Source organism: Trachypithecus francoisi, unplaced genomic scaffold, assembly GCF_009764315.1.
Source record: "Trachypithecus francoisi isolate TF-2019V2 unplaced genomic scaffold, Tfra_2.0 Lachesis_group11, whole genome shotgun sequence".
Lineage (NCBI taxonomy): Eukaryota > Metazoa > Chordata > Mammalia > Primates > Cercopithecidae > Trachypithecus > Trachypithecus francoisi.
This window is the reverse complement of record NW_022681456.1, coordinates 23,096,903-23,115,713: the sequence shown is the minus strand read 5'-3', so window position 1 is coordinate 23,115,713 and position 18,811 is coordinate 23,096,903. Positions and strand designations below refer to the sequence as shown.

Genomic DNA, 18,811 nt, shown 5'->3' with positions numbered 1-18,811 from the left:
AGACACTGTAAGAATGAATTCTTTCTGCAGTCCTGCTGATGTATATAGCCTGCTCACCCAACCTAGGCAATGGAATCCTTATTCATAAGGGGGCGAAAGTGTGTATACAAATGTTCATAGCAGCATTATTCATAGTAGCAAAAAAGTGGAACCAACTCAAATGTCCAGGAATAGAAAATGCATAAACAAAATGTGGTCTATCCATAGAATGGAATTATTTGGCAATAAAAGGGAATGATGGGCCAGGCATGGTGGCTCACACCTGTAATCCCAGCACTTTGGGAGGCAGAGGTGGACAGATCGTGTGAAGCTAGGAGTTCAAGACCAGCCTGGTCAACATGGCAAACCCCGTAGCTACTAAAAATACAAAACATTAGCCAGTTGTGGTGGTGCACACCTGTAGTCCCAGCTACTCAGGAGGCTGAGGCAGGAGAATCACTGGAACTCAGGAGGCTTGAACCCAAGAGGCAGTGGTTGCGGTGAGCCAAGATCGTGCTACTGCACTCCAGCCTGGGAGACAGAGAGAGACTCCATCTTAAACAACAACAACAACAACAACAACAACAACAACAAAAACTGGGAATGATGTATTGATCCATGTTACTACATGGATGAACCTTAAAAACATTATACTAAGCAAAATAAGCCAGACACAAAAGACCACATTTTGTATGATTTCATTTATATGAAATGTCCAGAAAAGGCCAATCCATAGAGATGAAAAGTAAATTAGTGGTTGCCTAGGGCTGTGAAATGGGGGGCTTTTCATTGTGAGGGTGATGACTGAAGGGTACAGGGTTTCTTTTTGGTGTAATAAAAATGTTCTGGGATTAGATAGTGGTGATGGTTGCATAACTTTGTGAATATGCTAAAAGCCACTGAATTGTACACTTTTTTTTTTTTTTCCAGTCTCGCTCTGTCTCCCAGGTTTGAGTGCAGTGACGTGATCTTGGCTCACTGCAATCTCTGCCTTCTGGGCTCAAGTGATTCTCCTGTCTCAGCTTCTTGAGTAGCTGGGATTACAGGTGCCCACCACCATGTCTGGCTAATTTCTTTTTTTTTTTTGGTATTTTTAGTAGAGAAGGGATTTCATCATATTGACCAGGCTGGTCTCGAACTCCTGGCCTCAGGTGATCCACCCACCTTGGACTCCCAAAGTGCTGAGATTACAGGCATGAACCACCATGCCCAGCCTGAATTGTACACTTTAAATGAGTGAATTTTTTTTTTTTTTTTTGAGATGGAGTCTTGCTCTGTCACCCAGGCTGGAGTGCAGTGGCTGGATCTCAGCTCACTGCAAGCTCCGCCTCCCGGGTTCACACCATTCTCCTGCCTCAGCCTCCTGAGTAGCTGGGACTACAGGCGCCCACCACCTTGCCCGGCTAGTTTTTTTGTATTTTTTAGTAGAGATGGGGTTTCACCGTGTTCGCCAGGATGGTCTGGATCTCCTGACCTTGTGATCCGCCTGTCTCGGCCTCCCAAAGTGCTGGGATTACAGACTTGAGCCACCGCGCCTGGCCTAAATGAGTGAATTGTATGTATGTGAATTATATCTTAATAGCGCTGTTTCAAAAAGAGAGTGAGGAAGGAGTGGGAAGCTTTCAGAAAAGCTGTCACATATGGCTAGAATTTCCCGCCCTCTATTAAAAATGTCAAATATAGTTCAGCCAAAGGCATTGTTGGGAGCTTACAGAGAAGACTCAACATAGCATCTAAGGAGGGAAAAAAAAGGCTTCATGGGTGGCTCAGTTGGGAGGAGATCAGCAATGCCTCTGTTGTGAAATTGTTGCTGAGAATTCTCTCTTAGACCCTTCAATGAATCCACCCAAGGTTTTATCTTAAATGAATCGGGGCTGGGTGCAGTGGCTCACACCTGTAATCCAATCACTTTGGGAGGCTGAGACAGGAGAATTGCTTGAACCCAGGAGGTGGAGGCTGCAGTGAGCTGAGATCGCACCACTGCACTCCAGCCTGGGCGACAGAGTGAGACTCCATCTCCCAACACACACACACACACACACACACACACACACACACACATATACACACACACACACAGAATCAGGGTGTGGTAGCTGATCTTCCTTTGGCCTGGGGACCCAATATATGCAGGTCTTTTTATTTATTTATTTATTTATTTTTATTATACTTTAAGTTCTAGGGTACATGTGCATAACGTGCAGGTTTGTTACATATGTATACTTATGTGTGCTGCACCCATCAACTCGTCAGCACCCATCAATTCATCATTTATATCATGTATAACTCCCCAATGCAATCCCTCCCTCCTCCCCCCTCCCCATGATAGGCCCCAGTGTGTGATGTTCCCCTTCCCGAGTCCAAGTGATCTCATTGTTCAGTTCCCACCTATAAGTGAGAACATGCGGTGTTTGGTTTTCTCTTCTCGTGATAGTTTGCTAAGAATGATGGTTTCCAGCTGCATCCATGTCCCTACAAAGGACGCAAACCCATCCTTTTTTATGGCTGCATAGTATTCCATGGTGTATATGTGCCACATTTTCTTAATCCAGTCTGTCACAGATGGACACTTGGTCTTTGCTATTGTGAATAGTGCCGCAATAAACATACGTGTGCATGTGTCTTTGTAGTAGAATAATTTATAATCCTTTGGGTATATACCCAGTAGTGGGATGGCTGGGTCATATGGTACATTTAGTTCTAGATCCTTGAGGACTTGCCATACTGTTTTCCACAATGGTTGAACTAGTTTACAATCCCACCAACAGTGTAAAAGTGTTCCTATTTCTCCACATCCTCTCCAACACCTGTTGTTTCCTGACTTCTTAATGATTGCCATTCTAACTGGTGTGAGATGGTATCTCATTGTGGTTTTGATTTGCATTTCTCTGATGGCGAGTGATGATGAGCATTTTTTCATGTGTCTGTTGGCTGTATGAATGTCTTCTTTTGAGAAATGTCTGTTCATATCCTTTCCCCACTTTTTGATGGGGTTGTTTGTTTTTTTCTTGTATATTTGTTTGAGTTCTTTGTAGATTCTGGATATTAGCCCTTTGTCAGATGAGTAGGTTGCAAAAACTTCAAGGAGAACTACAAACCACTGCTCAGTGAAATAAAAGAGGACACAAACAAATGGAAGAACATACCATGCTCATGGATAGGAAGAATCAATATCGTGAAAATGGCCATACTGCCCAAGGTTATTTATAGATTCAATGCCATCCCCATCAAGCTACCAATGAGTTTCTTCACAGAATTGGAAAAAACTGCTTTAAAGTTCATATGGAACCAAAAAAGAGCCCGCATTGCCAAGACAATCCTAAGTCAAAAGGACAAAGCTGGAGGCGTCATGCTACCTGACTTCAAACTATACTACAAGGCTACAATAACCAAAACAGCATGGTACTGGTACCAAAACAGAGATATAGACCAATGGAACAGAACAGAGTCCTCAGAAATAATACCACACATCTACAGCCATCTGATCTTTGACAAACCTGAGAGAAACAAGAAATGGGGAAAGGATTCCGTATTCAATAAATGGTGCTGGGAAAATTGGCTAGCCATAAGTAGAAAGCTGAAACTGGATCCTTTCCTTACCCCTTATACGAAGATTAATTCAAGATGGATTAGAGACTTAAATGTTAGACCTAATACCATAAAAACCCTAGAAGAAAATCTAGGTAGTACCATTCAGGACATAGGCATGGGCAAGGACTTCATGTCTAAAACACCAAAAGCAACGGCAGCAAAAGCCAAAATTGACAAATGGGATCTAATTAAACTAAAGAGCTTTTGCACAGCAAAAGAAACTACCATCAGAGTGAACAGGCAACCTACAGAATGGGAGAAAATTTTTGCAGGTCTTTTTTTTACTGTGAGTCGGAAGGTAAATTTTTCAATATACAGATTCCAGGAAGCATGCTGACTGGCTTCAAGTTCTTCCCTGTGTTCCAGAGCAACCATATTAAGCATAAAATCTATTCAAGTTTTAGTCCAAAGAGTGAATCCTCTTGCTTATTTGAATTTAGACAGGATTGCAGTCTCATAACTGAAAGGTATGGTGTTTGTAGACTAGTGGCAACAGAGAGAGGAGGAACTAAAAGCTATTAGATAAACCACTCCTATCTAGGATTTCTATAGCCTATACCCATAAACCCTATAGAAGGTGCAAATCTAACCCATCTTTTCTTTTCTTTCCTTTCCTTTTCTTTTTTTTTTTTTTTTGAGACAGAGTCTCACTCTATTGCCCAGACTGGAGTCCAATGACATGATCTTCGCTCACTGCAACCTCTGCCTCCCATGTTCAAGTGATTCTCCTGCCTCAGCCTCCCAAATAGCTGGGATTACAGGCATGTGCACCACCACATCCAGCTAATTTTTGTATTTTTAATAGAGATGAAATTTCACCATGTTGGCCAGGCTGGTCTTGAACTCCTGATCGAGTGATCGGCCCATCTCAGCCTCCCAAAGTGCTGGGATTACAGGCGTGAGCCATTGTGTCTGGCAAACCATCTTATTTTAAAATTTTTATTTAACAAAATGTTTACTTCTTCTTTTTGATTTCTCTCTTTCTTTCTCCTTTCTTTCCTTCCTTCCTTCCCTCCCTCCCTCCCTCCCTCCTCCCTCCCTCCCTCTCTCTCTCTCTCTCTCTCCTCTCTCTCTCTCTCTCTCTCTCTCCCCCCCCCCTCTCTCTCTCTCTCTTCTTTCTTTCTTTCTTTCCAGACGGGGTTTCACTATGTTACTCAGGCTGGACTTGCACTCCTGGGCTCAAACTATCCCTCCACCTCAGCCTCGCAGAGTGCTGAGATTACAGGCTTGAGCCACCATGTACAGATTCATTTTTACAAAAGAAAAAACATAAATGTCTTCAGTGCTTCCCAATGTTGGGCACTGTTCTAATCACTTTACCCATATCAACTCACTTAATCCTCATGTCAACCTTATTGAGGAAGGTTTTATTATAGCCATGTTTTACATATGAGGAAAGTTTAGCAAGATGAAGAGAGGGTACAATGGCAGATACAGAATTCAAACCCAGGTAGCCAGGGATGTCTCCTAACGCACCCACCAGGATCAATGAATTATATAATCCCTTCCACAAATCTTGTATTGTTTCTCTCAGGATTACATAAGTTACTTAATTTTTTGAGGTTTTAAGTGTTGCCTCCCCTAATTGGTTGTGAGCATTCTGTGGGGTGGGGCCAGTTTTAGTTTCTCTCCAAGAGCCCTGCAGGGTACCTACGCTTGATATTTCAACAGTCAGAGGGCAGCCAACAAAGGGACTGTTCTTGGAATGTTGTGTTGCCCCTGCCCAAAGCACTCTACCTTTTCCTGTTTGGCTAATTTTTGCTAATCCTTTTTAAGAGATGGAGGTCTCACTCTGTTGCCCAGCCTGGAGTGCAGTGGTACCACTCCTGGCCAATTTTTACTTTTAATTTTTTGTAGAGAAAGGGTCTTGCTCTGTTACCCAGGCTGGTCCTGAACTCCTGGGCTCAAAGTTATCTTGTTGCCTTGGCCTCTCAAAGTGCTGGGATTGCAGGTGTGAGCCACAGTGCCAGGCCTAATTTTTACTGATCCTTAAACATCACTCCATTTGACAGAAACTTTCCTGATGGTATTGCCCCTTTGGCACCTCCCTCCTCAAATAAACTTGAGGCCCTTAATCTGGGCTCCTAATCATTGGCTTCTCTTGTTACAGAATTTATCTCAGTTGTATTGGTGTTGCCCCTTTAATAATCTCTGCCAGCACTAGACTGTCAGCTCCATGAGGGCAGGGGCCAGGTACGTCCTGCTCTTCTGCATTCCCAGCAGCACGTACAATACAGGGCATATAGGAAATGCCTAATACGTAATCTGTTATTTTTTGTTGCGGTAAGTCTGATGCTAAAGCTATAGTTGGTTTCTCCTATGCTGTTTGAGCAGGCAACTAAGTTTTCGAGGTATCAATAATTTGATTTTTTTTCCTTCTCTTTATTTCATTGCCAGCTGATATCACAAAGTATCGTGGTCTCTAGTCTAATAGGGATTGGTTCAAAATACCATTTGCCAACTAAAGTCTCCCACAAACCCGCTAGTGCAAATTTGAGTAGACTTTTAAACCTCATCAGTGACTGGGCACAAAGATCTCCCTGCCTCCTGCACGGGATGTGAACTCCATGAACACCACAAGGATTGAATTTATTTCTGCAGGCACCTAAAGAGAGCCCACTCAGAAGCCAAAGGAACCTTAGGACACTTAGTTCTCCTGCACCCCCTTTCAGGCTCTCAGCATATTTAAAACGTACTGGGTTTAAAAAAAATTAATTCCCAGTTCAGGTAATGTGGCCCAGTAATGTGACACAGAAGCTGAAATCTCTATGATGAATGTGTCTTCTTTTAATCCTGTCAGAGCCTCACTACAATTGTTTCTATGCATAACCTAATTTGGAGATTCTTATGTCAAAAACCTACATTTGAAGCACAGGCCAAATGCTTGCTCATCCCAACCCCTCCACCACCCAGCCCTGCCTCAAAAACAAACAAAAATCATCACCCACGTTTGGCGCATGAATGCATGCATGAATGAATAAATGAATGAATGAATGAAACAGCACACGCATTTAACATAGGTTAATCATACAGACAGTATTTTGTAAACTGCGAAGTACAGGACTTTCGGGAAGGTTATTGTAGCGCGTCTAGGTCGGAACCACAGTCCCAAAGGGCCAGCTTTGCAAGTAAGCCCAGCGCCTGTCAGACCCTAACCGACCCAGTCCCCACCCCCAGCTCGCGCGCGCGCGCGCGTCCGGTTCCCCGGAAGTGTCGTAACTCCACGGCCTAGCAACCGTTGCCAAGGAGCTCCACTCTAGGAGCCGTCTAGAGCCCGGGCGCCTCCTGGGGGGTGGGGAGACGGTTTCATAAGGAGGATTTGAGGTAACCTCGCCAACTCGCGGTCGGAAACTCCCCTGAACCCCGAAATAGGAGAGTGCTCCCGTCCTCTCTTGATCCCGATGCAGCACCTCCCAAGTGGAAGGGGTCGTCGCGGTTGAGCCCTCGGATAGGGGATCGGGGCCCTGCTGGGATTCGCGCGGATCCAGGCCGCTCCCGAGCGGGATGTGCTGTCGAGCGGCCCAGGGCAGCCCCCGCCAGAGGCCCGGTTGGGTGTGGGGTCCCCTGTCCCCTGTCCCCTCTCCCGAGCTCGAGGAGGGGGACACTATTTCTGGGACTCCCAGGAGGCTGCGGGTCGGCGCTTGTGCCAGCCTGGGACCCGGGCAGCACGGTTTCTGTCCCAAATTGTGCCAGAGAACACGCACGTCCTGGTTTTCATTGTTCCCCGCCCCCTGCGACTCGTTTGTGGGTGAGTGCTTGGGAATTAGCGCGGCGACTTTGCGCTAGAAGAGGGACAGTAATTGATTTTGCTAATTTTAGAGCGCAGAGCCCTCTGGGCACAGATAGCCTGCCTGTTCAGTACACTTTTGTCCTTATTGAGTGACCATTTGCAGGCTAGTGGGCGACTTGGGGGGAACCCAACTAGTTTATTTTGCCTTCCTGTAAACGTTGTACTGGTTTATCGAGTTTTTTCTTTTTTCTTTTTTTTTTTTTTTTTTTGAGGGAAAAGAGAATAGACCTATAGATACTTTCTAAATCATTTAAAATGAAATATATATTTCTGCACGCAAAGATTATGATGTGGACTTTTACTTAAAATACTTTAAACAATGGAAACTTGCACTTCCAATATGGATTTAAAAAAAAGAAACTTATGTAAAGGTTTTCCTTCTATAGCTTAAAGGAAACCTCAGATTTATTATAAGCCTTGGTGGTTATCCTTCCTATCCTCTTTTGACTTATTTCTTAGCAATAATAATTATTTGTGCATAATTTTTCATCATGGTGGAGAAATGATCATATCCTTTTTTGCTTTTTTTTTTGTTGAAATGGAGTCTTGCTCTGTCCCCTGGGCTGGAATGCAGTGGCCCGATCTCGGCTCACTGCAACCTCCGTGTCCTGGGTTCAAGCGATTCTTTTGCCTCAGCCTCCTTGTAGCTGGGACTATCGGCGCCTGCCACCACACCTGGCTCATTTTTGTATTTTTAGTAGAGACTGGGTTTCACCATGTTGGCCAGGCTGGCCTCGAACTCCTGACCTCAAGTGATCCGCCTGCCTCGGCCTCCCAAAGTGCTAGGATTACAGGAATGAGTGACAGCTCCCAGCAGCAATTTATTTTTTAATTTATTTTTAATCGTTAAAGTTAAAGCATTTACCTAGGGGTAAAGCTGTTTCAGCAGTTAAGAAATCAGATATTCAATTTTTTAAAAAGTTATGATATTTCTCACTGCCAGCCTGATTTCCTTTAGATTTAGGCTTATGTTGTTTCTGGCCTTTTGCCTGTGAAAAAGTTTATTCAAGCTAGTGGAAGGAATCACCGTTTTAGACAGTGGATGTTCAAAAATGGAATTGGACATAGATACGGAATTTACAGTTTAGCAGGGAAGAGATGTGTACCTAAAGAACCAGCACAAGATCAAAAGTTGTGCTAGGAGAGAAGCACAGTTTAAGTGTGGTCAGCTATGGAGGACAGGTGTTGGCACTGCTGCAGAACCTGGAGGATAGCTTGAGAAAGATTTCCTGGGGGAACTGGCATTTGGTGGGCATGGCTTGAAAGATGGTTGGGGGGTTTGCACCTCTCGAGATGAAGGAGGGGCGAGCAGTCATTTTAGGCAGAGAAAGCAACATTAACTAAAGTCAGAGTGATGGAAAAACTAAGTGACTGTTCCAATAGGCTGAACTTTGAAGGGGTAGAAAGGTAACAATTTGGAAATAAAGTTGGAAAGGGATAAGTTATGCCAGATCATAAAGAATCTCAGAATCCAAGAAGTTTGAGCTGTATTTTGTGTGCGATAAGGAGCCTACAGATGATTTGGAATGGGAAGAGGTGGAGGCCAGAGAACAGGAGGCTGTTGCCTCATTGAAGGCCAAAGGAAATGAAGGCCTGAGTTACTCTAGGGTGGCAGAGTGGATGCCTACTGGGCACACCAATAACAGAAATGGATGAAGGGTACTTGAAGTGTGCAGCCTCTACTCAGCTGCAGTTGGTTGTGGGCATACACAAATGTGGGCCCATGGTTGCCAGATCTGATTTTCAAGAGAAACTGGAAATACAGATTTTAAAGTAAAAATCTCTCAATATTTTTTGGGAGATTTGGGAGAAACATCTGTTAGGCTTGCAGACAGGCTCCTAAAAATTAGGAGCATGTTTAATTCCTGGGTAGAAATTATGCACCTGCATGGGAAAGATGTTAATAGAGGTGGGATTTATTATTCATTTGTCCACATTAACTCAGATGATTACTGTTAACAACAGATGCATGTACAAAGCATTTGATGTTAAAATTAACACTATATACTGCAGTTTTCATGATAAAGCCATTATACTTGGATTTCTTTCAACAAAATAACCCTTTTCACAGCATTTTGTATGTCATGTAGAATTATACTTTTTGTGCCTACGTTGTGTGAACTTAATTCTGGTTTTTACCCAGGACTTTTGTTACCAGTATTGAGGATTTTTTTTTTTTCTATTTTTACTCTTTAGTTAAAATTATAAGACCTAATTATGAGTGATCAAATTAAATTCATTGTGGACAGTCTCAATAAGGAGCCCTTTAGGAAGAACTATAATTTAATCACGTTTGATTCCTTGGAGCCAATGCAACTATTACAAGTTCTCAGTGATGTCCTGGCTGAGATTGACCCAAAGGTAAGAGTTTTCTCTTTCTTTTTGATGGGTAGCAGAAAGCCAGTTTCTGCCTCTAAATAGCTGTGAGTCTTGGGCAAATTGTTTAACCTCTCTGAGCCTTATTTTCCATGTCTGTAAAGTAATAGTAAATGATGCATAACATTTCTCTGCTAGCTCAAAAATAAGTTATCTATTAGTACCTTATTTAGAAATTAATTCTCTACTTCCAGACGTAAATAGGTTTGGTTAAGGAATGAAAATGCTTTCACAAAAGGTTTTATTGTATTGCAAGTTAGTTCATGTCTCTCATACACTGGTCCATTCCACTGGATACTTTTTTTGAAGCTTAACATTCTTAATATGAATCTTGATCTGACTTGGGTGCCCCCTCACTTGGAATCTGGGGACCTCCATCCTTAATCTATTTTATGAAGAGACCATTGTGCTGTTAAGCTCTAGTAGAACAATTTTGTCAGTGAGTTTAAATATTGTCCTTTGTTACGTATACAGCAATAACATATTTTTTTTTCAATTTCTTTGTTAGCAACTTGTGGATTTAAGAGAGGAGATGCCAGAGCAGACAGCCAAACGAATGTTGAGCCTTCTTGGTATTCTTAAATACAAACCTTCAGGGAATGCCACAGACATGTAAGAATCTGATCACGTATTGAGTTTTTAAAATTATGCTTTAATATCCAAACCTTCATGTACTGCAGTCAATCTTTTTTTTTTTTTTTTTTTTGAGGCGGAGTCTCGCTCTGTCGCCCAGGCTGGAGTGCAGTGGCCGGATCTCAGCTCACTGCAAGCTCCGCCTCCCGGGTTTACGCCATTCTCCTGCCTCAGCCTCCCGAGTAGCTGGGACTACAGGCGCCCGCCACCTCGCCCAGCTAGTTTTTGTATTTTTAGTAGAGACGGGGTTTCACTGTATTAGCCAGGAGGGTCTCGATCTCCTGACCTCGTGATCCGCCCGTCTCGGCCTCCCAAAGTGCTGGGATTACAGGCTTGAGCCACCGCGCCCGGCCTGCAGTCAATCTTTTTAGGTAATACCTGGTTTCCCTCATTTGATGGCCTGAGAACATCACTGAGTTTCAAAATAATCTTAAACCTTCTATAACCAAACTCAGAAGTCTTAAGTGGGTCAGTTCTTTCCCTTAATCAAGCTGTCTGGTAAATCCACTATACCATTGTATCCTTTATCTGCCATCCTAGATAAAAACAGCTTAAACACAACTTACTTGGATATGCCAATGATATATTGAGGGCCTGATTTTTCTAATTTTCTAACTAATGTACAGAATGACTTTAGAATAGCCTTGGGGCCAGGCATGGTAGCTCACGCCTGTAATCCTAGCACTTTGAGAGGCCAAGGTGGGAGGATCGCTTGAGCTCAGGAGTTCGAGACCAGCCTGGGCAACATGGCGAAATGCTGTCTCTACAAAAAATACAACAGCAGAAAATCAGCTGGGCATGGTGGTTGGTGCCTCTAGTCCCAGCTACTTGGGAGGCTAAGGTGGGAGGATCACCTGAGCCAGGAGGTTAAGGCTTCGGTGAGCTGTGTTGTGCTCCAGCCTGGGCAATAAAGTGAGACCTGTCTCAAAAAAAAAAAAAAAAATTCCTTGGGTTTATCTTTTTTAAAAAGTTGCAGAAAGCATTTACATTGTAAATTTACATTGTAAATCAGCTTTTGAGAAAATGCTTTCTCTTCAAAGTTTACTGTGAAGTGTGTGTGTGTTTGTGTGTGTTTCTCTCTTAGGAGTACTTTTCGTCAGGGTTTGGTGGTTGGAAGTAAACCTGTAATTTACCCAGTGCTCCACTGGCTTCTTCAGAGGACTCATGAACTGAAGAAAAGAGCATATTTAGCTCGTTTTTTAATAAAACTTGAGGTACCAAGTGAGTTTCTTCAGGATGAAACTGTGGCTGACACCAATAAACAGGTAAACAATACATAAATGATACATTGAAATTGTAGTGGATTTCAAAGTGTACATATTCAAATACATGTTACTCTTTTTTTCATTTGCTGTCTTTATAGTTCCAAGTGGCACAAGAAAATAAAACTGTATCAGCTAATGTTCAACTATGGCCACATCTCAAGATAACGGCTTTTGCACACAAATGCTGTTTTAGTGATAGGAGTATGTGAATAGGAAAAAAAACAAACCTGATACTAAGATTTTAGAATAATTTATTACTTAGCAGTTGTGGGTAAATGGGATCCTGGGTTAAGTCTGCACAGCACTTTGTTCATCAGTAAGGTGACTACATAGTTTTTTATCCAAATTAGAGAGAAACAGACTATCATAACATTTAAACACCAAGAAAAATGGTTTAAATTGACACTATCCCAGGCAAATTGGGACATGTGAGCTCCTGGAAAGAAGCAGGCAAAGAACCTAGGCTTGCAGTCTCAAAGGACTTCCTAATCAGACAAAGTGTAGAGATAGATTCCGGAGTTTGAAATCTCAGTGCATCTTTCTCGCCAGAGTTTTGGAGTAACATTAGGTTCTGGCATAAGGTCTTAAAGCTCTTGAGTACTGAGGATTCTGGCTGGTCTGGCTTCTGATCCTGAGATCCCTGAGTACATTGCTGGCCAAAGAAAGTAGAGAGAGTAATTAGGCTTAGATTTAAAAGGACTTTGATTTTTTTTTTTAAGTGCTTCTGTTTAGTGTTTCACACTTTTATTCCACAGCACTTACATAGACTGATTTGTGTCAAATTGTTGTAAACAGTTTGTCAATCTGTTTTTCCCGATACATTCTGAGGCCCATAGAGACAGGTGTCATGTCTTATCCATCTTTATTTTCTTCCAGACTTTGTATAGTCACTTCTAATGTGAGCTCAATATTTGGATTGAATCACAGTAACCAACTGAATATTTTTATTTTTATCCATGTACTTTGCTATTTTGGGTGGACATGGCAGTAACTCAAAATAGAGTCAATATTGATCTCTTAAGACAGTATTTATGCAAATAATTATGTCAGATGTCATAATAGATGCCATGGGAGAAGCACAGCAGAATGAGATCACCTGTCCTTACCTTTGAATATTTTACACAATGTGGGAAATAGAGAAGTGTAAATGTGTACTTTCTCCTTCCTAGGCTCCCACCATCAATAAATCTGATAAAAATTAATTTATCTAGAGGAAGTTGTCTTTTTTTTTTTTCTTTTTCGAGACAGAGTCTTGCTCTGTTGCCCAGGCTGGATGGAGTGCAGTGGTGTGATCTCGGCTCACTGCAACCTCTGCCTCCTGGGTTCAAGCGATTCTCCTGCCTCAGCCTCCCGAGTAGCTGGGATTACAGGTGCCCACCACCACACCCAGCTAATCTTTGTATTTTTAGTAGAGATGGGGTTTCACTATGTTGGCCAGGCTGGTCTCGAACTCCTGACCTCGTGATCAGCCCAACTCGGCTCCCAAAGTGTTGGGATTGCAGGCGTGAGCCACAGTGCCCGACCTGATTAAGTCTTTGCTAAATATGCTCAGCTAGTTAATGAAATAATTAATGGTAATAAAGACATACTTGTTCTTGAAGCATATCTGACAGGTATCTCTCTGTTTCTCTCTCTCTATATATATATACACATTATAAATATGAGAAAGATATACACACAATGATTTACAGTGTATAATGATTTACACATTTAGCCAGTCATTTCAGGAATCCTAATAAAAATACGTATTATCTTTTGGAATGAAGAGTCTTCTAATTAATAATTTGTAGATTTGTAAGATATGATCAATCAAGAAAAATATTATTCCTGTCATTCCCCATCAAAATAACTTTTTGGCCGGGCATAGTGTCTCATGCCTTTAATCCTAGCACTTTGGGAGGCCAAGGCGGGCAGATTGTTTGAGCTCAAGAGTTGGAGACCAGCCTGGGCAACATGGTGAAACCCATCTCTACAAAAAATTTAAAAAATCAGCTCAGCATGGTGACATAAGCTTGTAGTCCCAACTACTTGGGAAGCTGAGGTAGTAGGATCACCTAAGCCCAGGGAGGTCGAGGCTGCAATGAGCTGTGATCGCACCACTGCACTCCAGCCAGGGCGACAGAGTGAGCCCCTGTCTCTAAAACAACAACAACAAAAAGACTATTTTAAAACACTTTTAGGTAACAGGATTTTTTTCATTCATTCCATTACTTTTCTTTATTTGAGACAGAGTCTCGCTCTGTCACCCAGGCTGGAGTACAGTGGCGCGATCTCGGCTTACTGCAGTCTCCGCTTCCCAGGATCAAGCAATCTCCTGCCTCAGCCTCCTGAGTAGCTGGGATTACAGGTGTGTGCCACTGTGCCCAGTTAATGTTTTGTATTTTTAGTAGAGATGGGGTTTCACCATGTTGGCCAGGCTGGTCTCGAACTCCTGACCTCAAGTGATCCATCTGCCTCAGTATCACAAAGTACCAGGATTACAGGTGTGAGCCACCGCACTTGGCCCATTCAACTACTTTATCTTAAACACCTCCATGGGTTATGCACTGTGCTAGGCCCCAGGGATACAAGGGTGTACACAATGAATATGATTCTTTTCCTCTTGGCTCTCACTATATGATGGAGGGAGACAGACAGGAAATCGTAATAGTCAGTTATAATTGTACATGATATCTACTCTGCTAGGATAGGTAAAGAGCCAGAGAAGGCTTCCCTGAGAATAGTGGAATCTATGTGAAGACTTGAAGGATGAATAGGAGTTGCTTAAGTTATGGGTGAAGGAGTCATAGATGTATAAGCTGGACGTGAGAGCTTGGAATGTTCCGGGACTTAGATATCAACATAGCTAGAGTGTAGAGTGTGAAGTAGGAAAGTAACCAGAAATGAAGATAGAGAAGTATTTAGTGTTAAGATGGTAGAGATGTACTTTTTTGTATCCTATATAAATGTATAAGGATGTGTTTTTGTGTTTTTAATGGTGTTCTTACAATGACTTAAGTTATTGCCGTAAGTTAATAGATAACCTGATTAAGAAAACTCTATGGCTCACGCCTGTAATCCCAGCACTTTGGGAGGCCAGAGCAAGTGGATCACGAGGTCAGGAGTTCAAGACCAGCCTGACCAACATGGTGAAACCCTGTGTCTACTAAAAATACAAAAATTAGCCAGGCGTGGTGGCACGTGCATGTAATCTCAGCTACTCAGGAGGCTGAGGCAGGAGAATCGCTTGAACCCGGGAGGCAGAGGTTGCAGTGAGCAGAGATTGTGCCACTGCACTCCAGGCTGGGTAACATAGCAAGAGTCTGTCTCAAAAAAAAAAAAAAAAAGAAAACTCGACTGGATCTAGTTATTAGTTTATAATTTATTAACTTATTCTTTTAGTATGAAGAGTTAATGGATGCCTTTAAAACTTTGCATAAAGAATATGAGCAGCTCAAAGCATCTGGATTTTCTACAGCAGAAATAAGAAAGGTAAAGGAAAGAAAACATAGTAACAATTTTTTGGGGATTTGAATAATATTGGATTTAGCATTTTTGTTTTTAATTAATTCAGTATGAGTCTTAAGACTATATGGAGACTGTGATAGCAAATGGTACATTTTACTTTGTGGGACCTTTGGTAGTTCCTTACTGATGAAATTGATGAGACTGGGGTAAATTCACAATGAGTAGTTCCTTATAGTATGGAAGAAAAGTGATATATATCCATCTACTATTCCTCCATTATGTCCTGTAAGTAAACCAGAATAATGACAAGAACCTAGAGTCTGTATTTTAATTTCATTCATTATTACTAAAGTTTTCTCTCTTTTTTTTTTTTGAGACAGGGTCTCACTCTGTCATCCAGCCTGGAGTATGGTGGTGTGATCACAGCTTACTGCAGTCTCTACATCCCAAGTTCAAATGATCCACCTGCCTGAGCCTCCTGAGTAGCTAGGATTACAGGCAGGCACCACCATGCCCAGCTGATTTTTGTATTTTTTTTTGTAGTGACGGGATTTTGCCATGTTGCCCAGGTTGGTCTTGACCTCTTGGGCTCAAGCTATGACCTCCTACCTTGGCCTCTCAAAGTACTGGGATTATAGGCATGAGCCACTACTGCAACTAGCCTCTATTTCTTGTTTAATCGTATTTTCTAAATTTTCTACGAAGCATATGTTCAAGAATACTTTAGTAGGCCAGATGTGGTAGCTCATGCCTGTAATCCAAACACTTTGGGTGGCTGAGGCTGGAGGATCTTTTGAGCCCAAGAGTTTGAGACCAGCTCGGGCAAGATGGCAAGATTCTGTCTCAAGAAAAAAAAAAAAATTAGCCAGGCATGGTGGTGCATGCCTGTAGTCCCAGCTACTCGGGAAGCTGAGGCAGGAGGATCACTTGAGCCTGGGAGTTCAAGGCTGCAGTGAGCTGTGATCATACCACTGCACTCTGGGTGGGTGACAGAGTGAGTCTTTGTCTCAAAAAAAAAAGTAAAATAAAATAAAAAATAATTCACTCATAATCTCATTCTCTAGAGACAACTATGGTTTGACATTTTGATAAATATATTTAAATCTTTTTCTTGGTATTCTGTAGATAAATGTTGTAATCTGCCTCTTTCAAGTAATGTCATATCATGACTTTTTCTCATGTCATAAACATTCTTCTGCATAATTTTTAATGACTTTCATTGTATTATGCAGTGATTTATTTAACAATCCTCATATATTTTGGTCATTTCCAAATTTTAGGTGTAACTTGCATTAATGAGAATCTTTATAGAGGATGTCTTTTCATGAATGTTTTATCTGGACAAATCATCAGATATAAAATTACTGGGCTAGAAGGGATGAACATTTATTTTAAGACTTTTTTTTTTTTTTTTTGAGACAGAGTCTCACTCTGTCACCCAGGCTGGAGTGCAGTGGCACAATCTTGGCTCACTGCAACCTCCACCTCCTGGGTTCAAGCGATTCTCCTGCCTCAGCCTTCTAAGTAGCTGGGATTACAGGCACTTGCCACCATGCCTGGCTAATTTTGTATTTTTAGTAGAGACAAAGTTTCAACATGTTGGCCAGGCTGTATTTTAAGACTTTTAATATTGTTCTTCAGTACAATGCTATCAGTAATGAGTAAGAGTGCCCATTTTTCCAAATTCTATCAATATTGACTACCATGTATATTTTACCTTTACTGTTACTGTGATAGTTAAGCTATTAGTTTTTTAGATTTAGGAAGAGGTTTTTTTATTTGTTTGCTTTTATAACAAAATACTATGAAGCTGGTTAATAGGAAGGAAGTTTATTTTTGAAGTCTTTATTTTCAGAGAGGGAATTGGTTAACTGGAAAAACCAGGCTCAAATTTATGTCATGAAAATACCATAGCCTTAAAAATGATTTTGATGGGAAATTGGCAGAATATATGGTTTGGTATTTAACAGAACAGATGGGATGTCAGCAGCTGTTGTTCATGTATTTAGACCTGCACACTTTCCATTATAGAAGATTTTTCAAAAATCATGTGCCCATATTTGGAATCAGAACACAAATGTGCCGGTTGGCAGCTTTACCTTGCTGCATTATAACCGGTTTTTGTTGCATTTCTGGATGAACACCAAGCTGCCAAAAAAATTACCCTGCATAAAAAGCCCTGGGGGAAAAATAGAAATGACCTTCATCCAAAAGAGGATCTTCGTTGTTAATGCTCTGGTTATAAATGCTGAAAATGTTAGATGCATAATCAAAATAAAACCTTATCTGTATCTTACAGACTGAGAATACTTTTTCTTATAATGTCTTCTTTGCCACTTTTTAGGATATCAGTGCAATGGAAGAAGAAAAGGATCAGCTCATTAAGAGAGTTGAACATCTGAAGAAAAGGGTAAGGCAGAATTAGCACTGTAAGACTTTGGCCCCAAGCCCCAAGGACTTGCAAAGATTTAGGAATGCAAATAAAGATTCAGCCAAGCATGAGTGTACATCTGAGGATGGACTCAAATAACATTGACGAAAAGGGAATCTCTCTAGGCAATAGCCCAGCACTTTCAAGGACCTGGAGTCTAGAGCTTTACTGTCATCTCTAGGGAGTACTGTTTACCAAAAGGAAATGATAAGTGGATGTCTGAGTCACATGACATGCTAATTTGTTTCCTCAACCTGACAGTAACGTGTACTACTTATTCCCTTACTGTAGGTGGAGACAGCTCAGAATTATCAATGGATGCTTAAAATAGCAAGGCAACTTCGAGTTGAAAAAGAGAGAGAAGAATATCTTGCACAACAGAAACAGGAACAAAAGAATCAGGTATCCACATAAAAGTTTATATTTTTGTATGAAAGAAATAGTTCCTTCTCATAATCCAACTGTAAAGAAAAGAGTTTTAAAATTGTAGACTTTCACATTCCTTTTGCTAACATAGTGGAATACTCTTTTAATTAAGATAAATATTTCAGGCCGGGTGCGGTGGCTAACGCCTGTAATCCCAGCACTTTGGGAGGCTGAGGCAGGCGGATTACGAGGTCGGGAGTTCAAGACCAACCTGGCCAACACAGTGAAACCCTGTCTGTACTAAATATACAAAAATTAGCCAGGTATGGTGGTGCATGCCTATAGTCCCAGCTACTCAGGAGGCTGAGGCAGGAGAATAGCTTGAACCCAGGAGGTGGAGGTTGCAGTGAGCCGAGACCGCACTACTGTACTCCAGCTTAGGCAGCAGAGTGAGACTTTATCTGAGAAAAGAAAAAAAAAGATAAATATTTTGTGGCAACAACAATACCACTTCTTGGGTTTTATATTCTGAATTGTATCTATACACTGTCTTTTGGCCTATGCTTACCTCATGTTCCAACATTACAGAAGAGTCATTGTAATGTTAACAGTAAGATTAACTGCTAATAAAACTTCTAGAATCTCTAATGGATGCCTTTAGATTCCAGGGCTATGAGACCATTCTTTTTATTCCACTGATCACAGTACCCTCTGCAATTTAATACAATGGCAAATAAGTCATGAAAAGGCTCAAAATCACCTACACTCCCTGTTTTTAAACTTTGGCTTAAAGAAAAAATAATTTGCTCAGAAATTATTACTTTTACTTATTAAAAATCTATTTTAAAATCTGAGTAGAGTTATACATTAAAATATATTTCACATAAGCTTCATTTACTACTAAATCAGCAGTTTAAATGTTTGGCTCTGCTG

General features: G+C 41.5%; 1 protein-coding gene across 7 annotated transcripts in view; it reads left to right on the top strand.

Annotated features, from left to right (window-relative positions):
- The first annotated feature begins 6,785 nt into the window (after positions 1-6,785).
- Positions 6,786-18,811, top strand: part of IFT81 (intraflagellar transport 81) — a 95,168-nt gene continuing 83,142 nt past the window's right edge. For 4 of the 7 annotated variants that reach the window (XM_033220648.1, XM_033220651.1, XM_033220650.1 and 1 more), the window contains exons 1-7: positions 6,786-6,894; positions 9,557-9,721; positions 10,245-10,348; positions 11,454-11,634; positions 15,016-15,105; positions 17,426-17,491; positions 17,804-17,914. In XM_033220648.1, the coding sequence (XP_033076539.1) occupies positions 9,578-9,721; positions 10,245-10,348; positions 11,454-11,634; positions 15,016-15,105; positions 17,426-17,491; positions 17,804-17,914 (696 nt within the window). In that variant the 5' untranslated portion in view covers positions 6,786-6,894; positions 9,557-9,577. Of the gene's footprint in view, positions 7,319-9,556; positions 9,722-10,244; positions 10,349-11,453; positions 11,635-15,015; positions 15,106-17,425; positions 17,492-17,803; positions 17,915-18,811 lie in introns of all 7 variants that reach the window. The other 3 variants (XM_033220649.1, XM_033220653.1, XM_033220654.1) reach the window with 3 other exon arrangements.